Source organism: Malurus melanocephalus, unplaced genomic scaffold (assembly GCF_030028575.1).
Source record: "Malurus melanocephalus ecotype Western Australia unplaced genomic scaffold, MMel_1.1 scaffold_81, whole genome shotgun sequence".
In the NCBI taxonomy this organism is placed as follows: Eukaryota; Metazoa; Chordata; class Aves; order Passeriformes; family Maluridae; genus Malurus; species Malurus melanocephalus.
This window is the reverse complement of record NW_026623313.1, coordinates 709,514-729,198: the sequence shown is the minus strand read 5'-3', so window position 1 is coordinate 729,198 and position 19,685 is coordinate 709,514. Positions and strand designations below refer to the sequence as shown.

Here is a 19,685-nt window from a genome sequence, read left to right as displayed (position 1 = left end):
GGGCGGCGGCTGAGCGGGGGCCGGGGGGCGCGGGCCCCGCCGCGCGGGAGGGGGACGCTGGGGCGGGCTCCATGGCAACCGGATGTGAGCGGCGGCCGCCTCGCTGGTGCGGCGGAAGGGCGCGTCTCGGCGGTAACGCGGAAGAGCGGCGGAGCGGCGGCGGGACCGGCAGGGCCGTGCCGGGCCGTGCCGAGCCGTGCCTTGCCGGGGTCGCCTCCGCCGCCTCGGCCTCCCCGCTGCAGATGGCGGCGGCGGAGACCCTGGTGCRCGGCCTGGCGCGGCTGCTGCAGGATGCCGGTGAGTGGCGGCCGCCGCGGGCCTCGCCGGGCCGGGTCGTGTCAATGCCCCCGGTGTGTGGACACTCACGGCCCGGCCCGTCCTGCCCCTTTCCTGCAGGGGACCTCGTCCTGGACGGCTCCAGCACGCTGACGCTGCTCACCTCCACCCTGCAGCACCTCACGCAGGTCTTCGAGCAGCACCTGGGCTCCCGCAACCAGAACCGGGGCTTCGTGGCGCTGCCCTCGCACCCCGCCGAGACAGCCGCCATCCTCCAGGCGCAGTTCCTCTTCGATGTCCTGCAGAAGACACACTCTCTAAAGGTCCGTACACACCGGGGCCCGGCTGCAGGGCCGGCCAGCGGAGGTGCCAGGCGCAGCTTCAGAGCAGCTCCTGTGGTGCTCATTGCCCCCGTATGATGTGCAGGCTCCGTGGGTCAGATGGCTCGCACAGGGCTGTTGTGCGGAGTCGTGGTTCAGCACCATAGTCTGTAGCTACTTATCTAGGATCAGCCATGAAAGTTTCTCGGAGTTAAAAACACCGACAGCAGGTGTTAATTGTGTTTTGACCTTGGTAAGGTGTTGTCATTGTTGGGAAAATTACTATTTCCTGAAATGCTTGAGCAATTCAGGCGGTATCTGGCACCTGAGCACAGCTGAGTGCTCCCGGAGTGATGATTGATCTGCCCAAGGCAGCAGAGYCGGTGAACTTGAGTGGAGGGTCAGATGCTGTACACACTCTGAGACACTCAGCAGCCTGGGCAGTGGTTCTTCTTGATTGGTTTTACAGTACAGGATATTTCTAGTAAGATATTCTCATTAATTTTAACAATAAGGGCTGTATTACAGAGGCTGTTATTAGGATAAAAGTACAGATCAAGGAATTCTTCAGAAGGTTTTTGAAAGGTGGCATGTCCTGCAAGGCTGCACATGGTTCTGCTTGGCTCTGGGGCACTGCTGGGGGGGGTGGGTAGTAGAGGTGAAAGGAGCCTGAAGAGAAGAGGGTTTAGATGAGGTTTAGTTTTAGGTTCCACAGAGAGGCTCAAAAGGTATTGCAGCTAAGRACAGAAATGTGACATCTTTAAGAAGGTGTTCTTCCTGGGAGAGGTATCAGAATGTTGTTGGGAGGATTTTCTAACAGTGTAGTGAGTGTGGAGATTGGAATGGGGCCCTGAGTCTGTGGTGAAACATGGGTCTCCTGGCAGGAGGAGGCAGGGAGGGGCACTGCAATCAGGAGGATGTTGTGGTGAGTGCTTATGTCAACTAGAAAATGTGCTCTCTCTGCAACAARCCTGTAAAGAAGGGGAAGCTGCCCATTGATGTCTGGTAACTGGTTTGCTTGGAAAGATTAATGATTTATATCAGACTGACAGATTTTTAAGATAGTGGAGGGAGAGGAGATGATCAATACACTCAGAAAGAATGGCATCTGAAATAAACTTTGCTATAACTGATCATTWGAGCTTGCCAGTGCAAGCTTCCTCTACAAATGCTCTTGTTCAACATGCAGCATTAGTGCTGGCAGACAGTGGGCAGTGATTCATTCCTGCCAGGGCTCTAGCTGTGGAAGCAGGAGTGGTGAAGAGGTCTTGGGATGTCTGTTCTGCACCTGATGAGTCACTTGTGTGTGCATGTATATGTAACTGGCAGAGATGGTCTCTCTGGTTGTACTTTGCTGTCTACAATGGAAGTGTTAACTACTTCATCACTCACTTTCAATARAAGCCTGAAATACTCTTTATGCACTGTGTGTAGAAGGCATAAGGAGGTGGTTTTAATAAGCTGCTTTGTGTTACATGAACACAGCCTAACTGCCCTGTGGCGAAACGGCCCGTGGCAGTACTAGCCACTAGGAATACAAAGAAGAGGTTTGCAGGTACCTCAGTCTAACACTAACAGTATCTTGTTACAACAGAAAAACTCTGTTTTCTGTTGTGACTGCTTGTGGTTTGCCTTATTTGGCCCCTTGTAGTGAAATGCACATGTGCACCTCCCACCAATGTGCTAGTTCCACTCAGTTGTTTGATAAACATACCTCCAGCAGTTAGCTTTGTCTTTGGTAGATTTGCTAGTTGTGGCTGATGAGGAATCCAGCTGTCAGACCTCCCAGTGGCACTGAAAGTGCTGAAGCCATGTGGGCAGTGGAGGTGAAGAGGAGCTCCGTGGGCTGGCAGTCCTTGCTTGCTAACTTGCTATTCTCTTTGACCTCTTGTACTGTGGGGCCAGTAAGACAATGCCACTGCCAGCACTGGGAGAGAGCTTTTAAGGGATCACCTGAGCTGAAGAGAGAATCTGTTAAAGGTGCTGCAGTTGATGCATCTGGAAAGTGATAATGTAGCACAAATCAAGCTTGACAGGAGACCTCTTTTCTCATTTTTCTAGCTTGTTCATGTTCCAAACTGTGTTTTGCAATCTGCTGTGAAGATCTTCCCTTTCAAGTCACTCCGGCATCTGGAAGTAAGTATAGGTGGCAGGAGTGGTTTGAGTCTTGCTGTTTGGGTTTTCGTGACTAGTATTGTGGTTGCAGAATGCCTGTACTCCTAAAAACTGGTCAGGCTTTTGTGTCTTCCCTAGAAGGCTAAGACTAAACTCCCACAACACTTKCTTGGGATGAAACTTGGATCTGCTCCTCCACTGTGGTATTTTGATGTATGTTGTTCTTACTTTCCCATTACTTCTGCAGTTGAAGTCTGTCCCTCCACACTGCCTCAGGGGACTGCGATTTGTCTATTCGCAGCTGGAATCTCTAACCTGTTGCAAATGTATCAGTACRCTGGAGGTGAGTGTCTCTACACAGCTCGTGGGGTAATTTGCAAGAGAAAGGCTGTCTTGATCCTGTAGCTCTTGACACAGGGAAGATGTTGGAGTCAGTGTWAGTCCTTTTATTCATCCATGTTGTGTGTGGCTTCATCTCCCTTCCCCCTTCTGGGGTCCTACTCCTGTTTCAAGCAGTATTGAAGCATTCCGTGCTTGCATGCACATGTGCTCTATAGTCTTTTTAGCTTCTGGAATATTTCTGGCTCTAGACAAAATTTGTGTCAGCTAGGTCTGGCAACTCTGTGTATCTGTCTGTTTCCACGTTCGAGGCCTGCAGCTGGTCAAGGTTTATTTCATTGTACCTCAGCAGCGTTAAATTAGAGCATATAGTCAGAGGAAGTGCTGTGCCCCAGTGTCTTATCTGCGCTTCTGCCCAGCACATTTTTGAGACATGAAGGCAAGCTCCAGCTGTGGAGAACTGAGGTAGCATGTGCTGTGCTGGCCATGGGGTTCTGGCTTTCTCTCTGGGACATAGAAGCAGATGTTTGCTGGGGAACAGGGGCTGATGGTAGGGAGTGCTTTGAGAGCTCTTTTTATCTGTCAGAACACAAGTGTGTATCTTGCTTTTGTTTGAGGGAGGTCTGAAAATTATTTTGTTAGCATGAATCATTGTGCTCAGTGTTCTGAGCCTCAGAAATTTAGCAAGTTAGATTAACAATTGCTWCTTCAGTGTGGGGAATGAAAGCATCTCTCCTTTGTTCTAAATACCTGGCTGTGGGATTCCCACCAGCTCCAAATACTTGAATTAGTGACATAAAAGTCACTGCCTCTCCGAACATTGTGGGGTCTGTAAAGCACAGCATGTCAGCTGCTTTCTAGACTTACTGTTCTCCTGTGTTCATCTTTCACTGTAACAGCTAGTACTCACCAAGGAATGGCTCCTCTCTTCTTCCTAGGAAATAATTTCAGCATGTGGTGGAGATCTGAGCTGTGCTCTCCCATGGTTGGAATTGCAGACCGTGAACTTCAGCTATAACTCAATCACTGCCTTGGATGACTCACTGGTGAGTGGGGCATCCTTCGTGCATGGCTGAGGGGARGAGAGGAGATGATCACAGCCAACAGCCAGGGCCTCTTTTTCTGATGCTGCTAAGTCTGGGTGGGAGGAAGTGGGTAGTGTTAATTTTTCTGGCCTCTCCCAGCAGGGGAGGCTTTTCATGCTGTAACAGAGACAGTTGTAGGATCTGATCTAGTGTCTTTTTGTCCCTCAGCAATTATTGAATGCTCTGAGGGTCTTGGATTTGAGTCACAACAAGATACAGGATTGTGAACACTATTTAACGGTGAGTATTTTGGAATGACCACTAGGATTTCCTCCTGTGCAGAGAGTGCTGCTAAAATTCTGTAATCATTGACATAATGTTCCTACCAGGTGAGGGATAATAAAAGAAATCACAGACATGGTGTGGCTTAGAGCTAGTGCTTGCAGCCTGGAAACCGTTGTCCTGTGTATGCAGTCCATGTGCTGCTGAGGCCAAGTAGGCAATGTTCCTYACCTGCTCTATCACTTGGGAGCCCAGCATGGGCAAACAGTAAATGCACTAATACACACAGGGTACTCTGTATGTCCAGCCCTTTGCAGAGTGGGGTCTCCACGGTGGCCAAGACTGTTGTAATCTGTGCAGAAGGTGGGAATTACATAGCYAGGCATGGCACTGTAGAAACTTACTGTTCAGTTTGTTCAAACTGCCAATAGTGTTTACTTCCTGCTCTCAGAAACCTGTCTGTTACTCTAGAAGAGGGGTGGTCCATCACAATGGCATGTGTGTTTACTGGGCAGTCGCAATGAAATCCATGTTTTGTGGACTAGATCTGCTTCTTTGAAGCAAAGCTATGAAACAGCTTTTSATGGAGTTGGTGGGACTCGCAAGGTATCATTCACCATCATCTTTACAAAGATAAGAAAGGGTTTCTTTTGGTAGAGTTGGACTCCTYTTGCTGAGGCAGGATGTCCAGTCCTTTCCTGTGCTCCATTGAAATTGGCAAGGAAAGAGAAAGATGCTCCTGGCAAATTCTGTAAAACAGATGATGCTGAGCACCCCTAGACAAGCCACTCCCAATGTGAGCATCAAACTCTTTCTGCAGAAACAGTCTTAAGAAACTCACTTGTTGGTTGACCTTGTTGGGATCAAAAAAATGGTGGAAGGTGGTGCCCTGTCTTGAGTTCAGGGCCAGGCTTTGAGCTAAGGTCCCAACTGATCCAATGCTGCTTTTCTYTCTGAACAGACCCTTACAGAACTAGAGTACCTCAATCTGGCTTACAACTTCCTGTCCAAGGTGCCAAACCTTGGCATCTTCAGCCGATCCAAGCTGGTGACTCTGATCCTGCGCAACAATGAGCTCGACAGCATTAATGGTGAGCCCACAAGGGAGGAGCATTTCAGAGTTTGAAACCTTCCTGTCTTCGTTGACGAGGAACAGAATTTGAAATCTTGGGCACAACTATTTTTACTAGGGTTCAGTTTTGGGGGAGGTTCCTAAGTTATGTCTTCTATCACGCTGATGGCTTCTKGGTTTGTTCACAGGAGTGGAACAGCTTGTGAATCTGCAGCATCTGGATGTGGCCTATAACCTGCTGCTGGAACATACCCAGTTGGCACCATTGTCTACTCTGCACTATTTAAAAAAGGTAAGCATAAAACCTCATGGGTTGGTAGAGATTTCATGGTCAGGGTGTGCAAGATGGAGACTTGGAGATAACAAGAGAGTTTTGGAAGGCCAGTTCAACTCTTGAGCATTTAATTTTATTGCAGGAAACTGATGGGGGAGCCTGAAATAGACACCTGTGTTTCAGCCTTCATTTTTAGTGACCCTTGCTCAAGCTAACCTTGTTTCATATATTCATCCTCATTTCTTTGGACATCCTTTCTGATTGTAACACTGTCAAGTTCAGTAAAGATCCTGTCATAATCYTGTTGTGAATTTGTGTGTTCAGAGGGGTCTGAAGGAGGAGCACTGCATTCACAATAGTGCTTGAGAAAGAAGATCACAGAATGTGAGAGTGGTTTCAGCTGGTAGGGGCCTTAAAGATCCAGTTSCAACCCCMCTGCCATGGCAGGGACACACCTCCCTTTAGTCCCAGTTGCTCAAAGCCACATCCGATCTGGCCTTGAACACCTCCAGGAATGGGGCATCTACAGCTTCTCTGGGCTTGCAAAGGACTGTTCTCTSAACACTTCTCAGAGTCAGTACTGAAAAAGCTCATAATAATTTAGGGTCATGAGTAGGAGGTACTTTAATCTCCTTCTCTATTTGCTGAACTAATTTCAGGAAGCATCGTAGAAGCCTACTCCTCTTCTGGCTTGATAACTGTTYCATTTCAAGGATATTTCTCAAGGCAGAGAGAAATTTCTGGAGCCTGCAGGCAGGATATAGGGTATGGAATATTGCATCTAGTAACAACTTGTCTGTTTCACTCACCCAGCTGCATTTGGAGGGAAACCCAATATGGTTCCATCAAAATCACCGATCTGCAGCCCTTGTCCATGTGTCTCCCAGGGCAGCCTTCTCCAATGTGAGTATTAGCCACATACCTTCTGCCCCTGCTGTTGAGGGCATAGGGTGTTCTAACACTCTGGAGCAAATGAGGGAAAAGAAGCTTGCAGATTTATTCCAGTGGTGTAACAGTGGTGATTGTTTTGTGGTTGTTTTCTTGGCTGCCATTACCACCTCCTTGTCCCCATCACTCTGCTCTCAGCTAGGTGTCATCACTGATCCCTTGCACTCCAGTGCTTAGGTCAGTTCTTGGTAATCTGATTGCAAATAAAGAAACCGGCAAAGCCAGTGTTGTGGAAATTTAGCAAAATAAACTTATTTTCTAAGGATCAAAGGTGTTCCAGAGCTGRTCTGCCCTTCTTATTGTGGCAAATAGCTGGATTCATTGTCTTTAAACTGCATCTTGGGAAAAGCTTTCACTGGACTCAAGTTACTGGAAGCTATGCGGATTTAGGCTAGAAGTAGGATACAGGCTTTGAGGTGAAAGTGAGTACCTTTCAAAACAATTTGAGTTGTTGTATAGCAATCTATTGTACCTCTTCCGCAAACTGTCTTGGATACGTTTCTGGAAGTTCCAAGGTCTGTAAACAGGAAAACCCCAATGGTCTCTCCTGGCCTTATRTGCTGTTAGGTCAGGTAGCTACAGCTAAAGGAGTGGTGGATAGGCAGGAACAGGGTTGTTTCTTTGCAGTTTTGTGCCAGGGATCCCAACCCTGGGGTGGCCTGAAGGGGAGTAGGAGTCAGCAGAAGTTGTCCTGAGTGTGTGCCAGCCAAATGGAATCTGACTGCAAATGGGTCTCTAATTACAGTTCTTCTTGGACGGGGAGCCACTCTCTTCCTTAGACCTAATGGTAAGTATAATTTAAAAACTGATCTTACTGTCTTTGGGATTGGAAACTCTGACAGGGTTTTGCATTGTCCTATTAAATCTTTATGGGCTACCTTGACTTTGACATGGTTCATGCTGATTCCTAATAATTGTTGGAACTGGCCAGTGTAATTTATTCTGGCTTATATAGCCTTGCAGGACTTGGAGCCTTGCCTGTTTCCTCGTCAGGTACTATATGGTACTTGACACTTGAACTGTGTGTCAGCAAAACAGTTACCAGTTTCCCCTCTGCTGTTTTTAAGAAGGGCAGAGATTGAGTTAAATCACAGTGGTTGTGATAAACAATCCAGTCAACCAGGCAGGATTTGTTGTCATTGCTTTGACTGAGATGGTGAAAATTTGGGGTGAGGAGCAGGAAAGTTACCAGCCTGAGATGTGGCTTGATTACCTTGTCTGCCCTTTGCACTCAGCCAGCAATATTCTTTTCTTATTTTAGCACCTCCCAAGACTTGTACAAAGTGTGTCCCAGTCCATCCACACTTCTACCTCAGAGAAGACTGCACTGGACCGCAGCGGTTTGGAGAGCTCCTGTGCTGCAGACTTCAGTGACAGTCAGTCCCCAGCAGAGAATGTGGCTGTCAGGCTCCCTCGGAAGAAAAGCAAGGTCTGGGACTGACACAGCTTCCTAGCCATGTAGCTGGCATGTTGGGTGATGGGGGTGCCTCAACGTGAAATCTCATGCATTGAGATGTCTGGAACTGACTGCTGTATGGTAGGAAGGGGCTGGGTTTAATATCAATCTTGATATACCCTGACAAGTGTTTCATGGTGTGTTCCTACACTGTAAAAGCTGTAAACGCTTCAGCCTAAYAGAGCCCCTCATCAGCTGCTGTTTTGGTTGTTCTAGTTCCTCGCAACTACATTTCTKCTGTTCTTTTCCAGGGAAAAATCAAAGTGCGCAGAGCAAGTATTTCAGAGCCGAGTGACACAGAACATGAGCCCCAAGCATTACCCMTCTCTGCTGGTGAGGCTTGTCATCTTCCTTAATAATACAGCAGCTGAACTGCCCACAGGAAGAGGAGTGCTCTGGCCTGGTGACTACTTTAATACTTCCCCAAATTTTCTATCTGCAGGTCTGGTCCTAGAGCATCAGAAGGAGATGAAGCGCTTGGCCAGCTTCCGAGATCGCTTTGGTGCTGACTGGCTGCAGTACAAGAGACACCTGGAGGAGCACGACCAAGTACCCATCATGTCCCGCAGCCGTTCTGCAGACGAGATTGCAGGCAGACCTGCTGCAACGGACTTGCAGAGTGAGAGCTCTGACCCCGAACAAGAAAAGCTCCGAGTATCCCAGGAGGGATCCTCTCCTCCTTTGGATGACACTGTGAAGGAAGAAGAGTCTGAAGTACAGCTGGATGAGACTGTGGAAGGAGAACAGAGAGGAGAAGATGAGGCAGATGAGCTAATGCTTGGAGAGGAAGAAGAGGAGAAGGCAGAAGGTAAACAGATCCTTTCACTGCTGCGTTTGAGGGCTTGGGTGAAAACAGAATACATGAATCAAATGTGATATCTCTGCAGCTGTATCATAATGCCCAGTATTGTGGGAATTCTAAGGACCTGGGGCCAGCAGGACTGAAGGCCTGCTGCATGTATTGAACCTGTATTGTGTCTTGTTTGGCAGTGGACCTGTGCCAGCCAGTGCTGGTGAGCCAAATAGAAGGTGAAGGGGACCCAGAACCAGACTGGATCTTCCTGCGAGTCACAGCTAAGCATGTGATTGAGGTGGAGCTGAAGGCTGCCAGAGTCCTCCACAAACTGGAGCTGAAATGCCTGCAGAATGTGGAGACCTCTGAGTTGACCTGGAAGAGGATGGTGAGTTACATTTCTCGATGAGCCTGTGTCATCTTACTCTATGTGTGGGCCAGCATTCTGGATTTGGGCTCCCCTCCAGAACCCTGCAGGTCTTTTTCTAGCTCCTGCAAAGCCTGATTGATTGAGCATCTCTTCCACCCAATGCATGTGTATCTAATGGCATCTGTAGTGCTTAGACTGTCTGCAGTAATGCAGCAGAAGCCAGCATAAAATTTGTTCCAAAACTGGAATTAAAAGACCATGGCTGGACTTGTTCCAGTGTGGAGGAATGAGAGACTTCTGAAGAGAAACTTAAATGAAATGGAGACCTTCCCATCCATTCCTTGTTGGGATATTACCCTGGCGTTGGAGGATAGTTTGTGGATTGCATTGTTTCTAGAGCAGCATGGAGCCTAGTGTGATGTTTAAAAAGCTCCTGGCAGTGCAGTGGACAGTTTGCCATCTGCTCTAAGTGCATGCTTTAGCACTACCAGCTCTATTTGGCTTTGGTTCTTTAGAAAGGGAATTTGGAAGTCTTTTCTTTCTAAAATCATTGTGGTAGGATTGCATACATTCAGTCTGTATGCAAACATGTTCACAGGTTTCTCTAATATTGGTTTCTATTGGAATGAGTAGAAGCTCTAAGTCATTTTTAAGCCSTGCCCTTGTGCCTTTTTGAATGTTTGTGGTTTGATATTCTTCTGAAACAGCTCCATGAAAAGGTGTTTTGTTTGAWATGCTTTGTTTTAGTCCTTGAAAGTTACTGTTGTAAGTTTCAAGCACTCATGCAATTTTTCAAGTACTCAACACAAGTGTTATCAGCATTCCTTACTTTATATTTGTTTATTTTTTTCTGCCTGTTTTACCAGACTCCCAAATGCTATCAGCAATGGAGGGCTGCTCAGGGCACRCTAAATTAAGTGTATGGCCATGTTATAGCTGGTTGCAAACAAATGTAGGCTGTGTGATGAAAGCTGCCCTCTCATCCTAGAACAAGTGTTTTCTGTCTCCTGCAGGACCTGGAGCGAGTTTTCCCTGTCCTCACATTGCACTTCAGCTACATTCGCAAGGACCGGCAGAAGCGCAAATATGTGGTGCTTGACGACTGYCCGGAGCAGTGTCTGCAGGTGGGGGAGGCTTGGGGAGGGGCAGTGTTACTGAAAGACACTGAATTCTTCCCATCAGCGTAGGGCTGCTCTTCTCAGAGCACTTGAGCCCTGCTGCCCATGTCTGGCTTATTGGGATTTCTTCTTCTGCACAGATGACCTGTGGAGGGCCCCGTGAGCATGGCCATAGGCAGTGGAGCTTCTGTAGTGTAATGGGTGCTCTCAAGGAGAAAGTCTTGTACCTTTTGAAGTGCAGTTTTGTATCTTTTGAAGTGAAAAGTTTGTAATCAAGCTAGTGATCATTACTTGTTGTGCATGTACAATGTAATGTTTCCTGGGTTCTGAGGGATGTGCTRGCCTTTGCTTGGCCCTCTGGAGAGTGAGTGTCAGTGCTATGGCATTGCTGGTCCACACAGCTGCTGTAGAGACTCTGATCTCTAATCTGAGCATTTCTCTCAAGATACCATTTCAGTAYATTTAAACAAGTTGTTCGAGGGAAGACACAAATAGATGGGACCTTTGAGATCAGCATTCCAGAGGGAGCCTGTCAGTATGCAGATATCAGGTACAACCAAAACCAGGTTGTCTTCCTCTTCTGCAGTGAAGCTCCATGCCTTGGCAAGTTTTGCACAGCTGGGAAATATTCCTGCACTCTGAAATAATGTAGTGAGGCATGTGGAGAGACTTGCTGGTGTTGGAAGCTTGATTTTATTAGGATGATCATGGTTGCCTGATAGCATCCTTTTCTCTGTGCTGCTACTTTAGAGTGTCCTTGAAGTRTTGTCCCCAGCTGTTCAGGAGAATCGGCGAAATCAGGACCAAGAGAAGGGATCCACAAAACTCCAGTGCCTGAAATGCAAGCAGGAGTTTTCACAGTTCCTGGCCCCCTGGCATCAAGGTTCCTATCCTTCAGAGGTTGGAAACACCAAAATCCTGGAGACCCTAGTTGCCTCAAATCAAGGTAGGATTTAGTGCCCACGAGAAGGCTGTTTGCTAATGCCCAGGCAGACTTCCAGAGTGGCAGTTGTGGTGCAGAGCATGAAATGTACAGGAGAAGGTGATGCATTGGCTGTACTGGAATTAAAACCTGTTGTGGGATGAACTCTCACTTGGCCTACTTGGACTGGGAAGAGCCTGCCTTGTTTGCCAGCAGGAATAAAGCCAGTGGTTTAAGGTTAAGCAAACAGCATTCTTGTTCTGAATGGCCTAGGGGAACATAGGGGTGCTGGAAACTGAAGTCTGCGAGATGACTTAAAAGTCATGTAGTCAGTTCTGTCACAAAGATTTTATTTTTTCTAAAGAGCTTTTGCTAATGGAAGTTTCCAGGGAATCTCCATCAGTATTTCAGAAAAACGTTGACCGTTAGACATCAGAAGAATATCCAGAACCCTGACCTAAATTTCTCTGATCTTCAGCCCACTTTTGCTGTCACTCTGGGGGAACAATTCCTTTCTTTGTACTTAGGAGCCATTGTTCTCCCCCGGCAGCTTGTCCTGGCTTCTGTCCTCTAGACTAAATAAGCTCAACTGTCTAGATAATTTACTTGTCAGTGATACCTCATACATTCAGTTTCTTGTTGGTCTTCGTGCTCTTTCCCATTTGTCCCCATTTTTCTTCAGGTGTTTAAAACTAGGTGTGGTATTTCAGCTGAGATATTCCTAGTGCTGATTAGGTATCTTCTGATTGCTGTGTTTTTTGAAGCTCAGCTTATCTTYGAAGTGGGGAGTGCCTTAGCTCAGAAGACACTGTTTGAAAAAGTATCCCAGGACTGAAGTACTGCAGTGAAGGCCGAAGTGCTGTCCTGGCTGCAGCTCCACCCCAGGGCACTTTGTTCTCCCTGCTGGGCTAGTGGGGGCCCCATGATCCAGCTGGGACTGGTGTGGATGAAGGGAGCAAGGGGAATCAGAGTTAGAAGGGATGAGGACAGCTGTGGAAGGCACACAGCATGCTTGTGGTATGGCTGMGTACAGGATAAATGAAGCTGGGAATGGAGGTGGGCAAGGAAGAGTGGATTGACTGGTCATGAGCTTGGGCTTTAAGAGGTTAAGTGAACACTTGCAGTGGTGAAGTGAAGGCAATTCATTAGCCAAAGCCCTGATATATTCAATTGCAACTGCAACACACACTGGTCACCCTGCATCTGAGCAGAACTATTTCATGTGACACTGATCCAGAATTTCTTGTTGATTGTGAGGGGAGATACGTAGGATATGATTTTGAGCAAAGTTGCTCCACAAGCTGCTCAAGCCAGAGAGTAACTACTCTCTACCTTGCAAAGAGAGGGTTTATGGTTTGCAGAGGACAGAGAAGGGAAAGTAAAATCTTGATGGGGAGAGCTGTTTGGGCTATTCTTTATACCTGACAAAATCTTTCCCAGGTCCTGCAGCAGCTGGTGARCCCATAGCCTGTCCCAATTGTTCCAGTGACCATGTGGTCATTCTGCCTTCAGAGGAGTGCTCCAGCACACCTCTGCCACCTGGTGCCGACAGCACGAGTGAGGACCTGTCAGACTCTGTGCTGGAGGGAGGCAGCCAGCAGGAGGGCCCAGAGGAAACATCTGTCCTGGCCAGTGAGAGTGGGAAGTTCTACATCGGCGGGGATGACAGTTCTGAGATGGACACCAGCAACAGCACCAGGACCCCCGAGCAGAGCATCGAGCCTGACAGCGCTCTTCATCCCACCTCCCATGGATCAGATGGCAGCTGTGGGAAGGAGCAGGGCATGAAGAGCCAGTACTTGTCYCTCAGCCACACGGACACCAACGGGGGCAGTCTGATGGGAAGCTACCGTTACAGTGTTTCTCGGGGGCCCACTCCTTCCCCACTCTCTTTGAACTCTGAATCCGAGGAAATGTGGAATCTCTGCCCCTGTGAGTATGAGAGAGCTTTACAGGGTTTAGGGGTGTTGACAGCTTCTTGTTGGGCTTTTTCACTGGTGCTTACAGGGTGCCCTATCTGCTGTGTAATGGGTAAGGGAGGCATCAGGTATGAGCAGCCATAACCATATGGTTCTTGTGAGCAGAGTTTTTCATTCCCCTCTCTGTTAAATCCTCATGCCTGAAGGTAGAGGAAAGTGAGTCAGCTCCTAATCCCTATTACTGGTTAGACTCTGAGTTATAGGGTCTTATTCTGGAAGCTACACTGTTCAGTTATGGACACACTGGGTTCCTGTGGCACCTGTGAGCTGTCAGCTGGAGCATTACCTTTGGAGAATAGTGTGCACAATTTCTCTGTATTTATTCTTTGGCTTAAGTGCAGTGTGAGGCTGCTGTGTTAGTAGGAGTCTCTGTTTAGTGGATCTACAGTTGCTTGTTCTTTCCTCCCTTATTTTGTGAGCTTCAGATGACAAAGCCTATCCAAGAGACTRCATGCTGGCTGTGTGAGGGCTGTCATGCAAGACAGGAGGTCCACAAATTATTTTTCTGAAGGACCTTGGACTTCTGACGTAGCAGGCTCTTTTGCCTGGGCATCAGCTCGTGTTTTACAGAATAACAAGTTGGAAAGAAGCTGTGGAGGTTATCTGGTCCAGCCCAGCAAGTGACTCTACTGCAGCTGACTSTAATTCTGATTTGCAAACCCATTGGTTTCTTAGTCTATAGAGGTCTCCCCCAGTCTTTCAAGACTGCTGTGCCTCAGAAGAGGAGTCAGTGTAGAACTACMGTTTTAAGATTGCTATGTTCAGTCTTGTACAGCTGAAGTATGAGAAATAAAGCATTTTTGGGGTCAAATTGCAAGGTCCCAATTTAAAACAGCCTATGAAAAGTTCCTGCCAAGGAGGAGTTGATTAGTGTTGCATTTCTGGTGGAGAAAGACTCCACTGGGAAGTGTGAGCTCTTGGGCAGTATTGTGGCTGTTGTATAAATTATTTGGTTATGCAATTTCATGACAAACTTAATTATATTCTTTAGYAGTTTTATTGGTGTCTTCCTCAGGCCCCTTTAACCTTGCCTCGATCAAAGTCAGAGTTAAAAAGCTGACCTTAGCTGACATCAGCTGAAATGAGAAATATCTTTCTGGCTTTGTGATAAAGAATTGCCCTCTTGCCAAATCGAGCAGCAAAGCCGTGTCTTTCTGTGACTAAATAGCCAAGCACAGTTTGAAGCTGGCTTAGACCAAAGCTTCATATATCTGAAATAAAAGCAAGTGTGGAGCAGTGAAGTCCCCTCATATCTCCACATGGAGAGCTGTGGCCTGTAAAGCCCTGGGTTTGGCCTTTCATTTTGAGGAGAGACTTGATGGAAGCTGGTGTGCAGGGGGGTGACATGGCTGCCCTGGTGACCGTCTGTGTGCTTGGGCAGCCCCTGGTCAATGGACAGAGTGTCAGTGCTGCTCTTTGCTCTCCTCAGCTGTGAACAGTGTCCTGAACTTGAGGGATTTCCGCTCGGTGGATCATCGCCTGAAGCTGTACCTGGACATGGAGGTTTTTGAGGAAAATGCTGAGGAGTTCCAGTGGTTCCTCAAGGTGAGCTCMCACAGCATCACTCCTACAACTCTTGGGCTGTCCCTCTTGGCACCCTGCAAGTTCTTCACTGAGGTGGCATCYCAGGGACTATGGGGTTTGAAGGGAGCTGAAGTGTCTTTGAGTCTGTCCTTTCTGTGGATGAGCTGTCAAGGAGCAGGCCAAGGCTGTGACCACCCTCTGTGTGTTTTAGGTGGTCATGGTGAAGTTTGGCCGGGAAGRAGAGTTCCTCTCAATCCTGGTTGCTTCTGATCTCAAGATTTATGTGCTGGAAGTCACCGGAGCTATCAGGTGAGGACCCTGCAGCAAATCAGTGAGTGCTGGATAATGCCAGCCTGTGCTAGCCTTGCTACTCTTACACTAGAGGTGTGGTGACATGCAGAGGCTCTTCTGGCAAAAGCCCCTGCTGCAGTCTGACGTGGRAGAAGAGATGGGGCAGACTGCTGAAACTGGAGCTGTGCTCTGTTATTAGGGGACAACCTGCAGACTGGCTGAAGAAGAGTGGCTCTCACTACCTGTCTGATATTTCTCATCTGGAAGTGGGACTCTGCCACCAGAGCTTGCGAATAGAGTTTGAGAACCCAAAAACGTCCTACAATCTGCTGATCCGGAACCAAAGCTGCTGTGACCAATTTCTGCAGACCCTAACAGGTAAGAGCAGTGTGGGGGAGAGGACTTGAAAGATTTGCTCTTGAGGAACTATCAAGACAGATATTGTTGGAAATGTGTCGGAAATTAACTTCTTGACTGTTCAGAAAAAAAAATCTGGGGGAGGATCTCACTGGCATAACTTGCAGCCCTTCTCTTAAGAGTAGAGAAGCATCCTGAACTGTTACGTTCTGCCCTTGGGTTTGCAGTAAAAGACTCCTTCCTTCTCCCCCTCTTTAGATCTCATGCAAGAACTGCCTGCTAAGCACAGAGGAAAAGTGAAGGAAATCCCCACTGTGGAAATGAATCCACAACATTGGCTATGGTAAGAGCCTGTGAGAGGTTGGGATTTCAGATAAAAAGGGATGTCTGCTTGRCCAGCAGGCCCTGGGAAGCATGGTGCTGGAAACAGGGTAGCACAAAAGGAGGCACTACTGGAATGGCAGCCAGCCTATGTCACTGGTTTAAGGTCTCAAGTGCGCAGAGGGTGAACAGGCAACGGGGTGTCATGGGCTGAGCCAGGCAGGACAACTTCAGCTCTTCTGGAGCAGCCTGAGTAGGATTTAACGGAGGGAGAAAAAGTGGGAGGCATGGGGCAGCCTTCTTACTTGGAAGAAGCATTTGGCTCCTGGCTGGCAAGGTAGTAGTCAGAGAATCAAGAGAGGGAGGACTTCGCATTATCTGGAAGAGATGGGTCCTTCCTTTCTCCAAGAGGACTGGGAATAGTAGCTAGTTCACAGCAAACCTAAATTGGAAACAGAGTGCTTCTTTATCAGCCTGCTGTTGTATCTCCTCCAGGCCTCTGCTGGACTCCAAGACCACAGATTCTGCCGCTGCAGATGACCCTTGTTTCTTCTACCTGCTGGCCTACCTGATCCAAGGTACAGCAGATCACAGTAGCCAGGTGTCCCACATCTTGTGCCATCTGCTTACATGCTTGTGATTTTAGTGTACAGGCTGTGGGAAACGAGCTGTCCTCTTTGTCCAGCAGTGAGATGGGGTGGGGGCATGGGTTAGGGGTTTTTTTTGTGTTGGGATGTGTAGGATAGCAGCATACTTCTGTACATCCAGTGAATCTTCCAGTCCTTTTCTACATGGAAGTCAAAACTCTAGGGAGCAGTTGGTCTTGCACACCAGGTTTGGTGACAGCTTGAGACACTAGAGATTATCTGAGGGCTGGATCATTGCTCTGATCTGAAGGAAAGGTGAGGGGTCATAAAAACTGGTTTGTGTGAGTTACTGAAAGGCTCCTTCATTCGGGAAAACAGAAGTGGGTGTCCAGAACCTGAGATGATAGTATAGGAGCAGAATGCTGGAGCTCATTGAGTTCTGTTCAAGGCCTCACTGAGTGACAGATGTGTTAAACTTGGGATTTGAGTCTTCAGTCAACAATTCCAGTGTCATCTTAGCTTGGGACACTGAAAAAATGCAACCTAGCTGTTAATCACACTCTGACCAATTTGTTAGAGTTTTTGCACCCCTGGTCACCACTGGCCATTGGGGAGGTCTGAGAGAGTGAGGATCAGAAGGMGTCTATGGGAAGTATGTTTATTGGTCTCCTCAAGCTGAACAAATTGTGTGTGGGAGGGAGAACTTAAGAGTGGGTTTTTTTTACTTTACAGTTTTCTCCTCTTTTAGAGTATGGTGCCCAAAACTGGACACGTTTCCAGCTGAGATCTCATTATCAAGTAGACAGGATTAAYTAAACATCCCATTTCTGATAGTCCTACTAATTCCCAAGAGTGAGATGTGATGAGAAAAGCAACATATTGCTGCATCAGCTTGTGACCTTAGTTTWGCTAATGGTTCCCTATTTCTGTGCATCTAGCTTATTCCCAAGTTCCAGTGCTTTTAATTTGCATCCACTGAAATAGCTGGATTATATTTATATTCCCTAAGGTTTATCAAAACTGTTTTGCTTCCTGCCATRCTTATGACGCATCGCCACTTGGTATTAAACTTTATGTGTGTGCTCTCTGTTCCACCCATCTGCAGCTAGACGAGTGCAGGCCAAAAAAGGCAACCTTKGAGCTGCAGCTGCCAAATTTTAGCTAAGGAGTAGTAAAATGTTGTTTAAGAGGTCAAAGGACTCAAGTGGTTTTTCCTGCCTCACTTGAAGGCATGGGCTGGACAAGGCTTGCTGGGCAGTGRTCTTTCATATGCATGCTCCTGCAACATGCCTGGATAAGCTGGTCAAGTCCTGCAACATTTCACTACCTTGCTCCCCTCTCCAGTCAGGAAGCTGGATAAGGCTGTTCACCCAAGTTACTGCTGCTGTAAAGGATTTCCCTAGGGAAGGAATGGAGAGCAAAGCTGGTTCTGTGGTGACTCAGGCTCTCAGCAAAGCCTTTCTTATTCCCTCATATCCTTTTAGGGGCATCTGCTTTCCCTGTGACCCTGCTGAGTACCCGAAGCATGCTATTTCTGCTGGAGGAGAATCACCAGTGGCAGGTGCAGCCCTCCTTGGATGAAGACCATGAGGCAGAAATGCCTCCTAGAAGCAACATCCACTTGAAGGAGAAGCAGCCGATCACCAGTATTAGCAATGTCATAACCTATCGCCTCTGTCCTTGTGACATCAAACTGATGCTTTATGATGAGGTAACCAGGAGGTGGTCATGGGGTCAAGATGCTGGGRGCTGACTGTGCTCAGATCCTGTTCCTGTAAGAGTGTCTTGGGGCTGTGTTCTACCATCCTAACCTAGAGCCTTGTATGACAGAGCCAGAGGAGCACAGTGGACMGTCGTGCAAGGGACACGCCACTGCTGGCAGCAGAGAAGGGAGGAGGAGGTCACAAGGAATTAGGAGGAGCTGGCAGCTGTGCTGGGGGATAGTGGCTCAGGGCTGATGGGTGCCTGTCAGGCTGGTCTGCTCATTCACCTCCCTCTTTCCTCCCTGCCAGGTACTGAAGGTGGAGAGCACTTGGCACATCCGCACAGAGAGTCCTGAGCTCCTGGCAGAGCTGGTGGAGTGGATCCGCGGGCCCTGGGAGGAGATGTTCTCGATTGAGCTCCGGAAAACTGTGTACGAGGCACTGGAGTGAGACTGCTGGCTGGAGACTGGCGGGGCTTGGAGTCAAGAGTGCTGCTGTGCCAGCAGCGGTACACAAGTGTCTCCCACTCCCATCTGACCTTGCTGTTCTGTGGCCTCTGCTTTCCACTCTACTCTTGCCCCTGGCCCTTTCTGGTGAGTAAGAGGAGAGCACACGATGGGTCAGACTGCACAGTCTCTCACTTGCACTGGACCGGCCATGGAAGGAGAAGGTGGAGAGTGTTCCCTGTAATAGTGCATAAGCTACTCAAAGGCAGTCAGGTGCTGTGGTCTTTCTGACAGGTGCATTTGCTGCCTTTTTAGCTGTCTCAGGACAGCTATCCTTATATGCTGATATTTTTTTTTCCTCTTCCTCCTTCTTGTCCATGGTTTCCCTAAAGCTACCTGCTTCAAACAGGAGCCTGATTGCACAAGGGGATGAAGCATGTTGTACACAGCCCCACAGAGAGCCCTTACTGGTCTGCCTGATGGGGCATGGCTCAGTCTGCTGCTGTAGTCTTTCACTGTCACTGGGGAGGAAGAAGCCTCAAGRTTCTCAGCACAGAAATGTGTTGCTTAGGGGTCAGGACCTTGATGGGCAACAGCAGGTATAAGCAAGGTTCAGGCTTTCTCTGAGCAGTCCAAAAGCAAGAGTCTATTTTAACATGAGTTTTACTATTTTCTATTGGAATAAAAGCTTATATTTATTGAATTGTCTTGTTTTCCTTGTTTCATTCTTTTGCAATGCTGTAATGTCTTTCTAAGGTCTTCCATACTAGCTTTGCTGCAGCCTCAAGGGTTCCCTAATATCTCATAGGGTTCGAGCAATTCTCCCCTTCCTGTTCAGCCAATGGGCTGGTAGGCTCATCTTCTCCACCTGCCTGGCTTCCAAGCATCAACAAAGGAACAATGCCCAAACAGGATTAGACTGACACCGGGTACTGGTTGTGGTGTTCTTCTTTGACAGTTCCCCTCAGGTGGGCATCCTGTGGCCTTCCAGCCTCAGCACGTTGCTTGCTAGCTGCACAGGTTGCTTGCCTSTCTCAGGAGCTGTTGTTGGTGTGGCTGTGGAGGTGGGAGTACCTGTGYCCAGGTTCTTTCTTGTGCAAGGTTTTACCTTGTCTCAACCTCTCCTGCACAGTTAAATGCAGCTCARAAAATGCTGCTGCCTGGCCA

At 48.0% G+C, this 19,685-nt stretch overlaps 1 protein-coding gene across 1 annotated transcript; it reads left to right on the top strand.

Annotated features, from left to right (window-relative positions):
* The first annotated feature begins 61 nt into the window (after positions 1 to 61).
* Positions 62 to 19,221, top strand: STK11IP (serine/threonine kinase 11 interacting protein). Its single transcript, XM_057367624.1, has 24 exons — positions 62 to 297; positions 397 to 599; positions 2,658 to 2,732; positions 2,959 to 3,054; positions 3,989 to 4,096; positions 4,304 to 4,375; positions 5,319 to 5,448; positions 5,618 to 5,721; positions 6,517 to 6,606; positions 7,397 to 7,438; positions 7,913 to 8,080; positions 8,359 to 8,440; positions 8,550 to 8,915; positions 9,098 to 9,288; positions 10,284 to 10,394; positions 11,139 to 11,334; positions 12,751 to 13,242; positions 14,719 to 14,834; positions 15,025 to 15,122; positions 15,304 to 15,482; positions 15,720 to 15,804; positions 16,278 to 16,360; positions 17,854 to 18,080; positions 18,382 to 19,221. The coding sequence occupies exons 1-24, from the start codon at positions 72 to 74 to the stop codon at positions 18,520 to 18,522; spliced, it is 3,681 nt and encodes a 1,226-aa protein (XP_057223607.1). The 5' UTR covers positions 62 to 71; the 3' UTR covers positions 18,523 to 19,221.
* The last annotated feature ends 464 nt before the right edge of the window (positions 19,222 to 19,685 follow it).